The 20671-nt window shown below is 33.0% G+C and overlaps 1 protein-coding gene across 7 annotated transcripts; it reads right to left on the reverse strand.

Moving 5' to 3' along the window:
* Positions 1–339: 339 nt before the first annotated feature.
* On the reverse strand, positions 340–19960 carry tmem269 (transmembrane protein 269). 7 transcript variants are annotated; one of them, XM_073938520.1, is made up of 9 exons: positions 19534–19960; positions 18866–18923; positions 16716–16773; positions 14206–14309; positions 11439–11586; positions 10943–11040; positions 6641–6784; positions 4597–4797; positions 340–1308 (listed from the first exon to the last, which is right to left on the reverse strand). In XM_073938520.1, exons 5-9 carry the CDS (start codon positions 11471–11473, stop codon positions 1199–1201), a joined length of 588 nt encoding a protein of 195 aa, XP_073794621.1. In that variant the 5' UTR covers positions 11474–11586; positions 14206–14309; positions 16716–16773; positions 18866–18923; positions 19534–19960; the 3' UTR covers positions 340–1198. The 7 variants fall into 7 exon arrangements, with proteins under 7 accessions (XP_073794621.1, XP_073794623.1, XP_005162318.1 ...); NM_001195247.1 differs by lacking the exon at positions 14206–14309 and adding an exon at positions 19320–19337 and having other exon boundaries at positions 1039–1308; positions 19534–19703; XM_073938522.1 differs by lacking the exon at positions 18866–18923.
* Between the last annotated feature and the right edge of the window lie 711 nt (positions 19961–20671).

The raw sequence follows: 20671 nt of genomic DNA on the forward strand, positions 1-20671 counted from the left end.
AATTAAGATATTTTCCAGTAGAAGAAAAAAGTTGTAAATACAACAAAAATCCCTCTTTTTGTTTTATTATATGTCTGTTCTCTATATGCCCTGCGTCTGTAAAACATGCTCTTCATTTGTTCATGTGTTGCTGCCAGCCCTTTTAAAATAAAAATGTCTGCAAATTAAACAGCTGTAAATGTGTTTTGTCACAAAGTTTAGTCAACTCAACTTTAAAATAACCTATAATATGCACAGCAGCAAAACTACTTGAATATTTTGATAAAACATTTAACAAAACTGTAAAATATACACAAGACAAAATCCATTAGTGGTTCAACTGCAAAAACCACAACACCATTTTTTTAAACACCCCTTAAATTTTAATAAAAAGTAATCACAAGTTGGTGCAACAGAACACAATGTAAGGCCTTAATACTGTTGTTGCAGTATTACAGTACTCAGCAAACCCAATGCAAAATCACTCGCTAAACAGGAGTCGGGACCCCTTAAAACAGAGGCCCTTAAATGATACAGATAAACTTATCAAAATAAATCCAACTGCCATAGTCTTCATATTGTTACGAGGCATTTGTTTGAAGACCCATCTAAAATTATATGGAACATACAACTCACACATCAACAGGCAATAGATAAACTACAGTCTATGAGGATTTTAACCTCTACCTTGATTACGCTGCAGTGTTTTTACATTAATTTACACAGATCACATGCATACAAATTCCCTTACAGTATTCATTGTTTTAAATTATGTCTAAGCATCCTTACAGTATTGATTTAAGAGGCAATGTAATCAGAAATCGTGATTATTGAGTTGTGAAACCTTTTTCCAATCAGTCTCTCAAACAACCGAAAAACATAAGAATATAAAATCCACAGCAAATCTGACAATCTCTACACAGTTTCTTGCCTCACATATGATTCAGGCAGACCGAGCTGTGAGACAAACAACACACATACTGTTAATATTTCTGTCAACGTGACATTTAAAAGCATGACGTTATACTGTATGTGAGGCAGAAAGCATTTCTCATTCTTAGCAAAAAACATCAGCAGCAATCAAGACGTCCGAAGCCTCCCAGAGGACGTCCATTTCATGAAGTTCATCACTTCAAAACAAAAATGATTAAAAAAAAAAAAAGTTTTTCTGAGTTGTTTTCAAGAAGCAGAAAGGGATTGTGTGAGGACAGAGCCTCTCTTACACTTTGCAGCTCCACAGGGTTGTTGGAAACAGTATATAGGAAACTGACCATAACAAGTAGTAAACACAAGCTGGAGGAAAGGAGGAGCAGAACACCATCACAACTCCTGAAGAGAGAGAGAAAAAGTAGTGAATATGAAATAAATAATAAAAAGTAGTTGATATTTCTCTTTTTATAGTTAAAGATGCAGCAGGAGATCTGGGAAAATGCTAACTTGAGCCTGATAGCATTGAAAATGCACGTCCCTGGCTGGCGTTGTTTATACCGTAGGTCAGGGATCAACCAATAAAATGGCTTCATCTCTGCTTCAAGCCCTCCCCCACCCTGTGGTTCCCATTAAGTGCATTAAGTGAGTGCAAAAGTGAGTTTTGAAATATGGCAAAAGTCCCTTTAAGGCAAATCATTTCACTCGATCAGTGGCCATCTTTGAAAGTTTGTGTGCATATTCAAGTGGTTTCTGTCATGTGGTTTGGATTTGAATGGAAATTAAATCAAATTATTTGAATATTCACCATTACACTTTACCCCATTCAAAACTATACACGTAACATACAGTATCTTTTATTCTATAGTCATTGATATCACAAAAAGGAGTAACATTGTATGTCCACTAGGCATGGGCTGTATAAGATTCTGACGATATGATAACCTTGGATAAAAATAACACGGTTTTACGGTATTGTGATTACTGCTCTAAAACATATTCTTTTTAAATGTCTGGGTAAAAAACAAAAACTTGTTTCCTTTAAACACTATATTTTATTTTGTGAAACATTTAAAATATTTTGGAGCAGTGAACATGTCAGGCTAAATAATTTAACTTCTACTATCTTCATTAGTTTCAAATACAGGTTTTATTTTACAATTTAAAATGGCATCTATGGATATCTTTTCTGCTGGAGATACTGTTGTTATAAAAAACAACAACCAAAAAGTCAATAAAATATTGTACACATACCTTAAGAACGGTATTGCAGAAAATTTTGACGGTTTTAAAACCTTGACTTTTCCAAACCACAGTTTACTTTGAAAAGCTTATCTTCCCATGCCTAATGTCTACACGTGTAACGAAATGACAATAAAGCTCAACTTGACAACTTAAAAAGACAAAGCGATGGGAGATGAATTTTTTGGGCCAGATCTAAAGGGTTGTGAGTACCATCTTGTGGTTGTACAGTGAAATTGAAATAAAGTGCTAGTATAAACATGCGATACACAAGTGTTTCTGTCCTTTTGCTCATGTGACTGACATCTGACAAATTCAGTTCAACAGCAATTCAGTTATTCACTTCAGCTCTAACTATTCTAGCTGCAATTCTGAAATAAAAAATGGGTTTATTGATTGTCTGTGTGTAAATTGAGATTCAGATATTCACATCAGAGCTGTGAGTGTAAATTTCAACTTACAAATACAAATTTTATACGACAGGGTTTCATAGTCAGATTTGCAAGCTCTCGAATTTAGCTACTGATTTTACCTTTATATTTGTTTGCCATTGATGACTTACTGTGATCATTGCTATCAGCATGTGAAGAGACTTTAACCAGCACTTAAATTTTTTTTTGAAGACAATCACCTATTGCACCTTTAACACATATTTAAAATAACACTATAAACATATTATAAACATAAACATATATATCACTTTTTAAATTGAAAAAACTTCATTCTTTCAGGTGTAATTTTTACAGGGTTTTTTAGCATAAAAAAAGTTTTTGGAGAGTCATATGAAGTCATATGGAATGTTTTGATAATGTTTTTGGTTTATTTTCTAAACTTTCTGGACATCTCGGGACCGGTGCTGTTGATAAAGGATAGAGAGAGCTGTTTTAAGGTGCTTTCACTCTTTGACTTTTGTTTCGGAACCTGTTTCGTTTGCCCAGTTAGTGCGCTTCGTTTGGCATATGTGAAACCAGCAATCGCACTCGTATCTGCGCCAAATTAATCGGTCCGAGATCGCCTGAATGAGGTGGTCTTGGCTCAATTAAAACAAATTCTAAAGCAAATCGATTGTAGTGAGAAAGCAAAATGATCCGAGCCCAGCTATATCACAGTGTATTATGGATATGTAATAGGCCTTAGGCTATATGAAGAGAAAATTATGAAAAGGGCGGGAGGACATTCCTACCGGTAAATGTGCGTTTAATGTTAAATACGAAAGTGAAAGCATGCTGAACTATTAACGAGAGCTGTTATTTCATTAGAAACATTGACCGAACTGCAGTCTAGCCAAGGACTCTGTATGAGAGAGTCTTACCTCTGACTTATATCTGGTGACGATGTCTGAGGGTGTCACCATTCAAAATTAAAGTGCAGCTTTCCGCTTAAAATGTCTTACTGCCCATCACCATAAATTAAAATAAGGATGCATGACAGCTGAGTGGGACTCTGCAAAATAAACCATGAAACTCTGACCAATGTTAGGAGAGTTTTAGAAAATGTTTTAGCTTTTTTGGTTAGTTTAGAAACTTTGCCGTGTGATAGCGAAACGGACCAAGAACTAAGAGCAAAACTGTAACAATTTGAATCCCTGTTTCGGAACAAATTAATCGATTGACAGGTGAAAGCACCCTTTGATTCATCTAAATTATCTTAATTTGTGTTCCAAAGATGGAGGTAGGTCTCAGGGGACTGAAAAAAACGAGAGTGAGTAATTAACAGAATTTTATTTTTGAGTAAACTAACCCTTTAAAGATACCGTTTCACTGTGAGAAGAGTTGCTACTGTAAGGTACTGTGTGTGAGAAAATGGTAGTTTTTTTTTTTTACTTTGGAGTGTTGTAAATCTACTGCAGGAGATCTCCAAACATTTACATTTAATCACAAACATGAACATTTAATATAGCATAATAGGGCACTTTAAATGTGATTTTAGCAAATGTCAAATTGAAAATTTATTTTTCAATCTGATCACTTTTTTATTTTCAATTAATTTATCGATTGAGTCATTCATTCATTTTCCCTTTATTCACCAGGGGTCACCACAGTGGAATGGACAGCCAACCTATTCAGCATATGTTAAATATAGCGGATGCCCTTCCAGCTGCAACCCAGTATTAGGAAAACATCCATACCACTCTTTCATTATGGACAATTTAGTTTGTTCAATTCACCTGTACCGCATGCCTTTGGATTGTGGGGTAAACCGGAGCACCCAAAAAAAATTCACGCAAAACACAGGGAGCACATGCAAACTCCACATAGAAATGCCAACTGAATCTTTCAGGACTCGAACCAGCAACATTGCTGTGAGGCAACAGTGTTAACCACTAAGCCAACGTGTCGCCTAATTCATTCATTCATTCATTCATTCATTCATTCATTCATTCATTCATTCATTCAAAAAACAATTGTATGGCACTTCTGCTGGAGACTATTAATTAACACTCTTTACCTCCGATGTAGACCACCTTCTTCCAGGCCTGGGACTCCAGCACTCTGTCATGCGGGTAGAAGTTCTGACTGATCATGAAGAGAATCATGGCCACAGCTAAGATTCTCAGTACGGCCATATTTCCTCCAGTCAGTAGAGAACCACACACGAGGATGGCCGAGGAGTAGATGCACGGCAGGCCACGGTACACAAATGGGATTCCTACAAAAGATAATAATAAATTTATAATGATATTGAAATTATAAATACTGAAACTGTTATTGATACTGTATACATATTTAAACATACACACACATACAGTCTACACATACAGTACACAAGTCTAATATTCTCACCAAGACTGTATTTATTGGATCTTAAAGTATATTTTCATTTTACTTCAAAATTACTGCAAAAATACATTTATAAATGTAGCAATGTTTATTTCCACAGTATATTTCAGAAATCATTCATATGGTATAGGGATTATAGTATTATTGCACACAATAATGTTTTAAGAATCGTTTCACTGGCATGGTCCACGCCAAAGGTTTAGCACTAGCACTTTAAGCTAGACTTTACCATAGAGGGATGAAAGGGAGGGTAGGAGAACAGTTGAATGAAGGGAAAGGGGAGTAAGAAGATGACTGGTGAACAGGTGGGTAGGTTGATCGGGCATCCTACTATGCCCAGAGACTCAGAGTGGGGGTTCTGTCTCTGTAATAGTTTGGCAGAGTGAATGGAACCCCCGATTCAACCTACATGTAGGAACAAAGAGGGTTATAGGATTGTGAATGGGAAGCGAGTAAATGGAGGGAGGGGGTGGGTTCAAAGAACAAGAAGAACAGTAAGTTTATGGAAGTAGGTGATTGGTTAAGGAGACAAAAGTGAGGCGTGGTTCCGCCGCTAAACCTTTATTAACAAGTTAACCCCATATAAAATTAAAACACAGCATTTACTCCAATAAAAATCTTTTTTTTTATCTTAATATATACTCTTTTATCACTTTTTGATCCAATAAGTGCATCATCAGGGAATAAAAGTATTATCATATTTTTTGAAAATAGCATAAATTGCAATGCAAGTGCACTGAGGGGAAAACATAGACAAATCCCACCAGTGTGCAAGACATATTTTACAGTTTCGCTCAAAACAAATTTAATTTAGTGTTCTGCTTTTTATTATTTCCAAGATATAAATTTTAGATCCCCTCACAAAAAAAAAAAAAAAAAATTAAATGCAACATTTTCAGAAATCTAAATCTGCAAGTATAAAATATTAGATTACTTTTAAACATTTTTTTATAAACATCAAGCCTAAATAAATAAATGTATCAAGGTGGAACCAATATGCAATACTCAATTGTATTTCTCAGGGTCAAAACCAAATGTATATAGCACTTCTTGAACATTTTGCTTGCTTGACATTAATTACATTATATAATGTAAGGCACTTACAGTATAATATATGTTATTATAATATATTAAATTATATGATATTATAAGTGCCTTATATATAAAGACACTTATAATATAATATATGAAACATGCTGTTAGTCACAGCACAAAAATGTGACATATTCCTAACAATATGGTAATTTATTTCACATAAATGTTGTCAGATTTACTTGAGTTTGGCAGCTAAAATGGTAGTGTTTCAGCCCATGACAGCTGTCTCTATGTGCTTTTTAAATTAATTAATTTAACATTTACAGAGTCACATCACATAATGATGTTACAGAATGTAAATTAAAGGACAGGATGTTAAAACATGACTGATCAAAATATTAAGCATGGTTTTGAAACAGTTTTCCAATAATAATCAAATAGGATTGAAAGGAAATCACAAGTCCTGTATAGACATCAAGAAAGATCTTATAAGTATTCCCAAAGGGTAAACTATATTAACCAACATTTTTTCAGATTTTCGATGTTTGTCATAGGTTAGGTTTTCCAGTGGCAGCCACGTATCATTCTGTGAAGTGCACATTTTAAAAGATGGAGCTTGTGTTGCCAACTAAAGTAATCTGCATGTGTTTTAAACAAGTTTTGCAGAAGATCCTCACCGCTGGAGAAGAAGCAGAGACGTACAAAGACAGACAGCATGTAGAGCATGCACAGGATGTTATCCAGCAGACTGGGTGTCCTCAGGAGGAGTGAAGTTGCTATTCCAAATGTTGTGAAATCAGCAAAATCATCCAACTTTGCACCTGCAAGAAAGAAAAGCAAATTAATTAATTGACACCAGACAGCAAAAACAGAACAGCAAGACACTAAGTCAGTGCCAAGGATGCCACTTAAAAACACTGTCAGATGTGATGTGAAATCATGCTGACATCCTAAAATCTTAATAACTCCACAGTTTGTGGAGCCATTTTGTTTGAAAGCCTGATGGGAAATCACTAAGTGGCATGACAGCTCAGCATCCTTTGGCTTAAAGTTACTTTGAAAGAACTGATTTCCGGGAATGAGTCAGACTTCCCATTGCTAAAGCTGACAGTTACTGTGAGGCTTTTGTGATGCTAATCGCCTGATTTTTACCAGTAGAGCAAGACCTACTTAAAGGGGTAGTTCCAGTGTGCGAATTATACAGTAACAATCAGATGGGGGGTCAACTTTTTCAGAAATGTTACTGTAGTTTGTGTAATACAAGTGTTAGTCCTTTTTGTATTTATTTAAATTACATCTAATTTATTATTAAAATGTTGTGAAGTGTTGAGTGTTTTGAGGGATATTTAGTGTCTGACCTGCAGTATCCTCTAATTAGTTATTGTGGAGGTTACTGGATTTTCTCAGTGATGGTTTGTGGCTGGAAGGGCATCCGCTGCGTAAAACCTAAGCTGGATAAGTTGGCGGTTCATTCTGCTGTGGCGACCCAAGATTAATAAAGGGACTAAGCCGAAAAGAAAATAAATGAAGAGGTTACTGGAGGTCAAACTATACAAACTATGCACCTAATTTTAATTTATTTTAGGCTATATATTGATACCAACACCAATACCTAAAAGTGTTTTGTGAACACTTACGATGTCAATCGGTGCTCTAAATCTGTCAGTTTCAGACTGTTTAATGATTTGTTTTTCTTGCATAGACCGATTGGCCCGATTAAGGATTAACAGTGATATTAACCATTATAGGGGTGGTCAAATGTATATTTATATTATCTGTTATTTTAATCATTACCATTATTATTTAAAATACAGATCAGCTTGAACTATTTTGCACTATTAAAGGGCTGACACCCCCCATACACCTTTTTTTTTTTGACGTCCTTCATGTGGGGATCAAGCCTTAATTAGGGGGGTTAATCACCCCTAAACCCCCCTGTAATTTGTACACTGGATAGTTCAGACAAAATTGAAAAGAATTCTGTCATCAATTGCTCACTTGTCATAAACATTTCTTTTTTCTATTGAACAAACTGGAAAATATTTTGACGAATTTTAGAACCCGGTAGCCACTGATCCCGATAGCATGGATGTCAATAGTTACTGGTTTCCAACATCTTTCAAAATATCTTTTTTCGTGTTCAACTGAAAAAAAAATAAACTCATAAAGGTTTGAAACCATTTGAGGTTGAGTAAATGTTCATTATTGGGTGAACTATCCCTTTAAAGTAAAACACTTCAGATGATTAAGGTAATTATATATAAGCATACTTCCCCACATTATAGGCAAATTACGTAGTGTTGAATTAGTTTTTATACATTTTATATACAGTATTTCTAGCAAAAAAAAAAACTGAAGTCAGGTTTTGAATTCTTGTTTAATTTCTTTTTTCAAAATCATTGGATTATTTGATTTTAAAAATAACTTTTTATCACTTGCAAGATTCAGAAAAAATGCTGGTTTAATTATATGATTGTATTTAATCAGGCAAATTATGTACAATTATATCTGTCTGTGAAAACCAGAATATAAATATGAATAAAACTGTGAAGTTTAGTGTATGTAAGTGCTGCTGAAGAGGAGGAGAAAACACGGTCTTAAAAAATCTGAATTGTTAAAGAAACATTTAGAGGTGTACAGTATTTTGCCTTAAGGTCGCTAGCACCATCTGAAAAGAGTAACACAGAGGTAAACATTCATGCCAGTCATCATCTATAAACAGCATTCAGAAGCTGTTTTAACACTAGTGTGGTGTGATGGTGGGGGCATGTTTTCATCAGGTTGAAACATTTGGCTTTGCGTCCAAACAAGTGGGTTGGAATTCCAACCTTGTTGTCAACAATTTAAGGCACGCCAGATATGCTGGTGGTCCAAAGCATCAGGATAAAGCAGACAATAAGAGCATGATCCTGCTGCGTTAGGCCACTTCATCACAAACAAACCATTCAATTGACAAAAAACAGAGAGGGAACTGGAGGCAAAACATCAGCCATTAGTGAGGTCATGCAAAACAACAGCAGCTCAAGAGTGGCAGTGAGCAGGCATTGTGAGGGCACGGCATAGATATTTCAGGCAGCTGGGTGGACGTGACCACCTGCACACCATCCACTGCTTTACAACTACAGAGTTGGCAAGGTTGTGTGCTTTAGATGAGAAAACATGCTTTGCCTTTGTTGTTGTTTTTACAGAAAGTCAAAAAACATAGAAATGATAATGCACAACTCATGCAGCTCTGAATTAATCCAATAGATATCAAAACTAGAAAACATTTGTGCATAACTGAGTAGGATAAACTTTAAATTGAAAAAGAAAATATGCTCTTAAACTACGATGGCAACACTTTTACTGCACAAATTCCAGTATGTGCATTAAAAAAAGTCATGTGATTTTGTTATAAGAGGTCGTGATAAAAATGTGTGTGAATGGACAGGCCGACTACTAAGGTAAAACATCTAAAATGTTGTTTTGGTCATTCCTAAATGCTTTAACCATTTTAGTATTAGTGCTATTATATTATTAATTACCTCCAGATAAAGAGCATCTGTGCTCTGCGTCTCACACCTTCAAACAGCACCACATGTTCATTGCATGTCAGCATTTGTCTTCTGAGGCGCAAGGCATTTATTAGATGAAGTAAAAATTGACGCAGCTTCTCCTACCGCAGCAAATTCCATTTTTACTGTTGATATTTGGCGTAAATATTTCAAATGTAAATATTTCAAAATGTAAACTTTAGTTAAAATACAGTATCATATATAATAACATATTTAAGATACATATTTAAATACTTCTCATAATTTGCCAACTTTTACCATTTTAGCTTAACTGTTAGTAAACTGATCACACCTATTCCATTAATAATATACCGTATACACCAGTATATCTGTCTGTAATGCTGTTGGAACATGAAAAAAATATGTAAAATTGCTAAGTCACAAAAGGTAGTTGTTTACTGTATCAGTAAGCACTATTTCTTAACTCCCTTAATTGAGTTTTTTTCTTTTTTCCTGGAAATACACATCACAGTATAGCAAATGCATATAATTTCTATATAAGGGGTGAGGCCTTGTGGAGTTCTATAAGTAGCAGGGGCGTAGCGAACATTTTAAAAGTGGGGGGGACAGCTGAATGAGATCCAAAATTTTACATTCATTTTATATTTATTATGATCACCTGTTTCTAAATGGTGTCTTTAAAAGTGAGGGAGACATATCCCCCCGTACCCCGTGGTTGCTACAGTACGCCCTTGATAAGTAGCGTGTTGTTTCTGCCATTTCACAGATCTAACATACTAATACACATGCAATTTCTTCCCCAGCGGTTAATATTATGTGAAAGTAGGTGTATTTGTGTTTTGACATAACGTATTGTAATGTGTTCCTAACAAATGTTGTAAAGTTTTGTGTCCTTCTTAACATAACTTTTCTGACCTCAGAAAATCATATATTGTAAGTAAATTTACTTTTACAAATGCATTCAGATATTAAGTTTGTTATTACCAGAGCAACAAGGCACAAGCTGTTAAGGCAAAGTGGGTGGAGAGCATTAGCTGATTTGCATTTAAAGAGACCAACACAAAATCCTTATGGTTTTGCTTCCAACTAAACAAAAAAAGGGCATTTACACTCAAAAAATGACATTTGCTGATTGTTTAAACTACTTATTTATAATGAGTTGAAACAACACAATTGTTTTGGTTTTGGGGGGGGACAACCTAATTGTTTTAGGTTCAATCCACTTAAATTTGTAAAAATTGAGTAACATAAAGGGATTGTGTGGAACCCAGCACAGATTACCGTATAGTAGAATAAATAATCAGTAAGGTATCTTGAGCTGAAACGCATTGTGGCAACACCTAATACTTACATCACATCTTGTAAACAAGGCATGACAGAACCCTTTAAAAGCTTCTAAAAACATGTAAAGCAGCAAGACTCTGCTCCACACACTTGTACTGAAGGACACTCAACACTACTCACCCAGAGCAGAACATGCATTCAGGTGCCTGGCAACCGCTCCATCTGCCAAATCCAGCAGGTACCCAATCAGAACCAGCCAGCATGCGGCATAATGATGGCTGAAAATTAAAGCAGTACCGCAATTAAGTAAAACAAAAAATATAAACATAACTTACTGAGAACTCAACTAGTCAATAAAAATACAGTTTTCATAAAGTTTTATGGTCACCTCCAGTCATTTCTGTATATATTTTTGATATTTTTATGGCCTTTTAACTTTTTTGACAATAACAATATCGCCTTAGTAAAGTTTTATTTTTACCTACGTCATTTGTATATATATTTGTGACATCTTTATGTCCTTTTAATTTTTTCTTGACTTAAACAACACTGTTTTCATAAACTTTTATGATCCCCTACGATTACTTGTTGTTACATTTAAATCTCTTGAGTGGTTTTGTTTTTATTCATTTGGATTTCTCTGTGAAGTACAAATGTTAAAAGCATGAATGCATACCCGTTGAGACTGCAGAGGATCGAGGCCATGCCCATGAGAAGGTTGGCAACAGAAAGAGCATTGGCAGCATTTTTACGGGCAAACTCCTTAAGATGTGCCCAGTTCGCCTGTTCGTTTAGGAGCAGCTTTTTCGCTTCCTGAAGAAAGGCTACCAAAAAGAAACGTGAGCAGTTACACAACAGCTCCATTTTTGTCTGTGCATGGTTTTGAGAGTTAAACATAATGTAAAAATATATTAAAGCAGCATGAAGTCAACTAGTTAAACTTTAAAATGTTACTCCATATCACTCTATCCAGTGACTTTGCACAACATTTAATCATTAGTAAGTAATAAAACATGCATTGTGATATTTATAACTACTTACATAATAAATCATGTACTTTAATCAAAGTTAACTATCTTATAAAGACATGTAATCAACAGAAACATATTAAAATGAAACGATCACTGTATAAATAAAAAATCAATAATACTCTAATGTAAAAAAATATATATTTATCATTTCAACTAGTCAGCAATTTCAACCAGACTGTAATATTTAAAAGGTACTTAAATTAAATGTAAATAAGACATGCTGAGGGAAAAAAACATACACTTACCAACAGAGTGAAACTTTCTCACTTATTTGAAATGTTAAAAAACATGATTACAAATGACTGCTCATCCTGCTGTGCACTAAAACCACAATGCATTACCACATCATATCACATGCTTTCAACAGATAACAGAAAGATGTTTTAGGAGGAAACATTTCTGGAGTTATGATTTATCTACGGTCCATCATATTGACCTACAACTACTAGCCCTCTAAACAAGGCCTAAAAGACACCCTGAAAATATTTAGAAAGCAGCCGCTTGATTTGTATCAAATCTTTCACTGTGCTTGTTCACACCCACAACAACTGGAATCATGTGGTGCACAGCCGATTAACAGTAAAATCCTAAAGGGGCTTTATGTAGAATTAAAGAACCCATGTTATTAGCCACACCGGTGTTTGTTTAGTGAACTGCTAACTGCAAATTGTTAAAAGTATCGTGTACATATAATATAAGAGGTTAAACATAAGTCAATGACCCATTACTCACTTTATTCTATGTAGCCTATGTGTAGTAGACTAGAAATAACAAATGGCAGTAAACAATGTACGCAACAACCCGGTGTGTTTACGACAATAGATTTATGACAATAAGTTCAAATTAAAACATTATTATAAGAAAATACTAGTTTAAAATATCAAGCAGTAAGACAAGCTGTTTTTATGGCTATAAATCAATGGAACAGAATGAGACCGGAAGTTTAGATCCATTCAAGTCACATGACAAATAAGATGGATATTAAAAGTGAAGTTCTTTTCATTAGAAGTGAAAATAAGCTGGAAATGTCTTTGTTCCAATATACTAACACCAAACATCCAGCTGCCTTTAAGATAAATATGTAAAAAAAAATGCTTAGCACTTTCATCTTAATTACAAAATAAACACTATAAATAAGTGAGAAAACAGCCATTAAGAAAGCATCTGATCATAGCAAAGTGCTAATGTTGAAACAATTAGTTCTGTCTTTATAAGCCCTGTTATGTTGTGTTAGTTGGCCTTTAGATTTTTGCACTGTTCTGGTTTACTCTGTCCTGCTTTATTTTATGCTCCAGATGGTTGGTTGTTTGTTTGGTTTGTTTGTTTGCTCACTTTGTTTGGTATCGTCTCTAAGTTTTTGGATTCCTGTTTAGCTTTTGTTTGATTCACTTTGTGCTTATAGTTTTTGCACTTTCCATTCTCGTCAGTTATTGTACCTTGCCTGTCTCCTTGTGTTTTTTGGATCTCCGTTGTTTGTTTATTAAATTATGTTTTGCTGCATTTAGATATTTCCTTTAATTTTAAAATAGCCAGTCGTGACCCATTTTGAGGATTAAAATAAAAAAAATATATATGTAAGGGATAATCATCACGTAGCCGTGCTTTAAAAAATGTAAATGCATTTAAAATTCTTTAACGCATGGTTTATTCTTGCTTATTCTGTGGTCATCTTCAAAGTCAAAGATAAAATCAAACTAGTATTGTTCTTTGCAGGATAATATTTGACAGTTACTATATTAGATCGCTCCACTTAGAATTAGTCATAGGCCAAAATATAAAGCAAGTGTGAGAGAAACTGTGTTGTGCATTTCAAATAGCTCATAGTAACATATGTAAGCTACCTTTTTGCAAAAAATTTTCATGTTCATAAGTTGTTTGATTCTTACATATAGCCCCTTTAAATTAGATTTATCTTAATTAATAATTTCAGTGGTCAGTTTTTTTACTGCATTTAAGCACATTGCAATTTCATCCTTCTGCCGAGCAAGATTTACTATAAAGATGAGAGTTTTATGTGTACTTTTAGATTCACAATGTACCACAAAAGAAAAAATATTAACTGCAAGAAAGGCTTGTTAAAATTCTAGTGCTTTTCCTTAAGTGTGACCAAGATGCTGAAACACTGCAGTGATTTTCAATGAAGTCGCACAAAGAGGTCTTTGTGTTGAAGGAAATCAGTGGGCATAAAATCTAAACGAACATCTCAAGTGGCTTGAATGTGTCTTTTTGCTACAGACATTCACATTATCATTCGCATCACATTTTATGCAATATGCTAGAGATCAAAAAGAGCCACCATTTGCAGATATCGCATGAGAAAAGACACAAAAAATTGTCATTTGACAACACAGCTTTCGTTATTTGGCATAAGCTGCTTTTCTATGTAAGTGAAGCATGCATAAACACATGTACATTTAAAGAGAGTAATTTCTGTGCCACTAGCAAATGAACACTCCCCTCGTCTTCCACCGATCAGCAAAACAGACAGATCTGCTCCAAAAGCACGCCACACTGCTCTGTTAGGTGACAGTAAAGACATTTACAATGTTACACACATTTCAGCTTCATATAAATGCTGTTCTTTAAAACTTTATATTTAATTATTCATTTTTTACACATCATGCTTTCACAAAAAGCTTAAACAGCACAACTGTTTTCAAAGTTTATAATAAGAATTTTTTTCTAATAGGAAAAGGCTCTAGTGATACTGAAAATTGAGTATTGATATCTAAAAATGTAGCTTTGTCATGGCAGGAATATTTGAAATATTTTAAAATGTATTCAATGAGAAAACTGTTTCAAAATAATGTTACATTTTGATTAAATAGATGAAGCCCTGGTGAATTTAACAGTAAACAAACCCAAATGTTTAATAATTAAATTAACTAAAGTAATGTAGTTAATGTAGTAAATAGACTTATTATATAGTAAAATGGTGTCTGAAGCATTATAGTACAGTACAACATTACAGAACAATATTTGTCTTTTTTTTTTCAGATTCACCAAATAAAAGACTAACATGTTAAATGCAGTTTAAAGTAACACCTTATTGTTCGACAAATGAAATGCCATGACCCTTCAAAAACAGTGTCAGTGCATTAGATCCACTGTAAATTTATAAAAAGCCCCGTGTTAAATTGGACAGCAATTTTTTATTTAGTTTTAGCCTTAGTTATTGACAAAAATTGTATTTTAATTTTAGTCATATTTTAGTCTTCTGAATCATTTTAGTTTTAGTCTGGTTTAAATCGACTATATTTCAAAGCATTTTAGTCTACTAAATCTACTAAAGATTTAGTTGACTAAAATATATTTGTTTTAATTTCAGTGTAATTTAATTAAAATAGTGTATACATTATTTATAAAAAATACATAAAACTTAAAATTAAATAAAACAGTATTATTACAATAGCCTTTCCATTGAAGACCAAAAATTAAATATGCATTGTTTATTTATATCATAAGTAATATGTAAAATTATGTGTCAACAATCAATCCACATGTAAGAACAGTAGCCTACTGAAAATACACTATTAACTTATTTACAACCCCTTTTTTTAAATGTGTTATACTACTGACATTGCAAAGTGGACTTTTTAAACCAGTTTCAAGCCATTGAATCTTTGAAAGGGCTTTAAATTGCTTTAAAAATTCCACTTTGCAATGTCAGTCTACCAAGCTTTACTCTTATAGTTGATGTTACAGTAGTTGGAGCTCAGCTATAGCACTGATTAAATACAGTAAGTAGAGTAATGGCATTTGACTAGCAAATGATATGTGTTACATATAAACCACCCCTTAATCAAATTATCATCTCATTTTTATTAGCCAATAAAAAATATCAGTATATTTTATTATAGTTGTCGTCATCATCACTTAATTTTCATTTAGTTTTCATATATTTTTTGTTGGTAGAAACTTGTTAGTCACAAAAATGATGACATTTTTTGTCAATGAAATTAAAATTAACCTAATGTTAACATAGCCTTAGATAAACCTAGAAGATTTAACCTAAAATTACACATTATATAAACAAAGAACTAGAATGTAGTTTAATGTATGAAGTAATGCTTTGTTGTGGGAGTGTACAAAAAGAGGATTCCAGCATTTATTGTGATAAATAACATAAATTCCTATATTTTGATAATTCCAAAGTGTAATAATCTCCATCTTGGGGCACCCATTGAGTAAAATGCCTTTGCATGATGTATGTCTTATACCCTGCAGAAAACCTTTAAGCTGAAATGCTTTAGTATTATCCAAAGTAGTGCTGTAATCCTCTTTTTTCATTGCAGTTTGGCTATTTTTGTTTCCAAGCACCTTGTGGAGTGGTAGAGTTGCTAATGGTCTTACCTCATTTGTTGTGGGAGTGTACATATCTTAACAATCAAATCAACAAACATCAAAAAGCCTACATACATTAGAAACTTTTTATTTTTTGCTAAAGACTTCCTCATAGCCATTACTCAAGGTCTTCTTGCTAGACTAGTTCCTCTCCACCAAGTGACCAATGAACAAATTGACAGGGTTAACATCTATCTTTTTTTTACAATAATGCATTAATTAGTAACTAAACCTCAATGTAACTAGGAAAGTTAAAACAAAGTCCTCAATAGGAAACTATTAGACAAGTGGCACCAATGACAGATTGCCCAGCTCTAGACACTAACTGTAGTTAAAGTACAACCAATGCTCTACAGAAATGCCCTTAGTTAGTTAGGAAACCCACAACTGTTTTCCCAAACTGCACAGTTGTTTCTACAGTAGATCTTGTGCCAGTTCTTGTACTGACCACTTAGGTTAGTGCCACACATTATTAAAACGATGTAAAAAAAATTCTAACAGAAATTTATTTGGTTGTATAAGGAGCTGAGATGACGTGGTGTCATTTAGAAAAATAGCAATATAATAAATGTACATACCAGAAGTAGGAGTCAGGAGGATCATGATGTTCTACAGAGATCTTCAAGCCAAATAGCACTGCGAATAAACCAAGTACGCAAATCAGTGCCTCAGATCCATGTGTTACAGCAAAAACAGAATGTGCTTTTAAGTCCTGCCTAACAGGTGGACCAGCCCACCACACCACACCACTGTACCATCACTGAAACACCCTAGTTTTACTATCTTTGTGAACATTATCTGGCTTACTCTTCGATTAGACACTCGGAAATCTGATAATTTGATTAGTTTTGCTTCCATGAAGTAGTTTTATAAAATAAAAATGCTGGATCAAATTTAGAAATGCACTGAAACTGATATTTTTATTTTATTATCTCTTACAGTACATTTAGCTTTCTCTTTCAAAATGTTCAGTTAAATCCTCTAATGGTATTACTTATATCATGATTTTCAATGATTTACATTGTTTTTCCACCTGACTCTAGACAATATTTTATATAATACAAAATTCCTTTTGTGAATGTTTTACTGTACTATGTGCACTTTATTAAATTAAAGTAGTTTTTGGTAAAGTATAATTTTTTTATTATTGTTTTTATTATTTAGTATTTTTATTAAACCCAGAGTATCATAATACTTGATTTTTTTTTGTCAAAATGGGAAATGCACTGAACCAGATATCTTTATTTTAAATACATAAGCATTATAAACATTACATAAACCAAATTTAACAATTGCAATTTATTTATATATATATATATATATATATATATATATATATATATATATATATATATATATATATATATATATATATATATATATATATATATATATATATATATAGTTAAAGTCAGAATTAGCCCTCCTGAATTATAAGCCCCCCTGTTTCTTTTTTCCCCCCAATTTCTTTTTAATGGAGAGATTTTTTCCAACACATTTCTAATCATAATAGTTTTAATAACTCCTCTCCAATAACTGATTTATTTTATCGTTGCCATGATGACAGTAAATAATTTTTGTCTAGATATTTTTCAAGACACTTCTATACAGCTTAAAGTGACATTTAAAGGCTTAACTAGGTTAATTAGGTTAACTAGGCAGGTTAGGGTAATTAGGTAAGTTTTTAGGATCCTTAAGTTTTTTAAGGATGGTTTGTTCTTTAGACTAGCGAGAGAAAAAATAGCTTAAAGGGGCTAATAGTTTGACCTCAAAATATATACTGTATAAAAAATGGCTTTTATTCAATCCGAAACAAACAAGACATTTTCCAGAAGAAAAAATATTATCAGACATACTGTGAAACACTAAAAAAGAAAAAAATTCAAAGGGGGGTTAATAATTCTGACTCAACTATATATTCTTTTTTAAAGGTTTTTAGAAAATTTAAATGACATTTAAGAAAAAAAAGTATTTAATGATGAGTTATACTTTACAGTAAGGTCAATTAACATTAGTTAATTTACAACTATAAATGTACAACTATAAAGCAAAAATATTAATTAAAATGCATTGTTATTTAACTTTAACAAAGTAAAAGCATATTTACGTTTAAATAAAATATTTACAAATGCTTTTGAAAACAAAAGTTGTTATTGGTAATGTTGAAATCAACTACTGTTTACACTAATCTGTAGTTATCTAATGTTAATAAATGAAATTCTATTGTAGTTTTTGATCAGGAAGTATGGTGCAAAAATTTGCTTAAAAAATATAGGTTGCAGTTTATTTTGATAGCCCACTTTAGACATTCTGTTGACTACATAACTTTGCAAACACATGGCACTGAAAAAAGTAAGTATTAGTAGAGACTGATTAATTAGAATTAACTAAATACATGTACATTGCATAATTATACTTATAATAACATCTGGCAGTCTAAATAAAGCAGATATTAAGCTTCATTGTGTTCCAGTATACAGGCAAAACAATGTCAAAAGATGACCTCGCTAGTGATCATATAATTATTTATTAGAAGGTTCATAACAATTACATGTGTTTAATAGTGACATTAGCATTGAAGGTGTAGGTCATTAAAAGACGTTTAAAATTAACAATAACAACATATATATATATATATATATATATATATATATATATATATATATATATATATATATATATATATATATATATATATATAATAACAATAATAATAAAGGGTACTTACAATGAAACGGTCTAGCCAGTAGCAGGGTTAAATGACAAGAAACTTCTTCCTTTACTGGCTGAATGAAGGGTGAGATGTATTTAAACAGACATTGACTTCTGCATCAGAACCACGTGTCTATTGCATAACATCACAAATAACCTACGCAGACAACTATCGTACTAAATAGGGGAAAATGGGCACCTTAATAAAAAGAAAAAGAAAAACGTAGGCTATAACTTGTCGGCTCTGTGGTTAATAATAAGGTTAAGGTAGGATTAAATCGTTTCTGCCTTTCTTTTTTTCTAAATAAATAAATAAATAATTAATTTAAAAAGATAGGCCAACGTAAAATTACATACAAATCTTTTAAATGCATGCTATGTGTTCTAGATTATAGTGTAAAAAAACTGCGTATTCAACATCAGAGAGCACCAAGCCATCTTGTGGGCTATATCATAGTACGGCATCTTACCTCAGGCAGTTCCCTCACCTTACAACAAAAAAAACGAGTTTTTATGATTAAGTTAAAGATAAAATGAATGAAAACTTTTTATTCTGCACAAAAATAATTTATTGTTCTATGTTTTTTTTTTTTTTTTTGTAAGCCTACTGAGCTTAAATTAACAAAAACAAATTAATTCCATCATTCCTCAAAGCGTCTTGGTATGTCACGCTGAGAAACTTACCTTCAATGTCAAGCACAGAGCGATGCCAATCAAAACAAACGCAGACAAATAACGGCTGTTGTTGAATTCAGTCGACGACACTGTATTTTTTATTTTTATTTTATTCGCATTCAGTGATAAACAGTTATGATTTTCTATTAACGACGATACTGTTCTGTCCTGCACCTGTTAATGACAGACAACACATTTCTCTTATTCAGGGTCTCTTTTTAAAGGCATATCAGGATTCACTGGAATATTCCATCGGAAATGACGTCGAAGCAGATCTAGTTCTTTCTCTAAACTTTGTTCAGCACGCATCGGATGCTACTCGAAATGAACGCTGCGTCTCGACGGCTGAGTCGATCATATAGACGATGCTGGAGACGACTGCGTTAAAAGTGATATGAGAGGGTGAAGCTGGATGTGGGAATATCTCAGCTGAAATGTCGCACCAGAAACCAGTTCCTGTGAGGTCACTTTCAATTGTTGACCACATGATGTCGCCAGGATGACACATAAAAATAAAAAATTATAGTAATTACAAAAGCTACATCCAATGCTGTATTTTGCATTGGTAACAGCAGATGAAAAAACATGGCTTCATTAAGACTAGGTCTGGGGCATTTTATTCTTATTTATAAAATAAAGATCAGTCACTAACACAAACAAAAAATTAAAGAAATACTATGAGCAAAGTGCACCAAAATTAGAGGACCTGGAGGAGATATATACTAAAAAAAAGAGTTTTTGCAGCTTGTTTAAACTATTAAAATTAGCTGAAACAACACAATTTTGGAGAGTTTATTGGGAAAATTGTTTATGTTCAATCCACTTAAATTTGTTACACTGACTTAATCAGTTTATCAGCAATCTGATTAATTGAATTCATAAATTGTGTGGAACTATAGATTTTTTACAGTGTAGTTAGATTCTGTATGGAAAAAAAATATCTCTCTAAAGCATTGAATAAAACAATGTCTGAAGTTTTTCCAACGTGTATATTAAGAAAAATATATTTCATAATGAATTCTTACTCATTTCTATTTGTTTTATTTCATTCATTCATGGATTTTCTTTCTGGTTTTGTCCCTTTATTAATCTAGGGTCACCACAGTGGAATTAATAGCCAACTTATCCAGCTTATGTTTTATGCAAC

The sequence above is a fragment of the Danio rerio genome, chromosome 23 (assembly GCF_049306965.1).
Source record: "Danio rerio strain Tuebingen ecotype United States chromosome 23, GRCz12tu, whole genome shotgun sequence".
Classification (NCBI taxonomy): domain Eukaryota; kingdom Metazoa; phylum Chordata; class Actinopteri; order Cypriniformes; family Danionidae; genus Danio; species Danio rerio.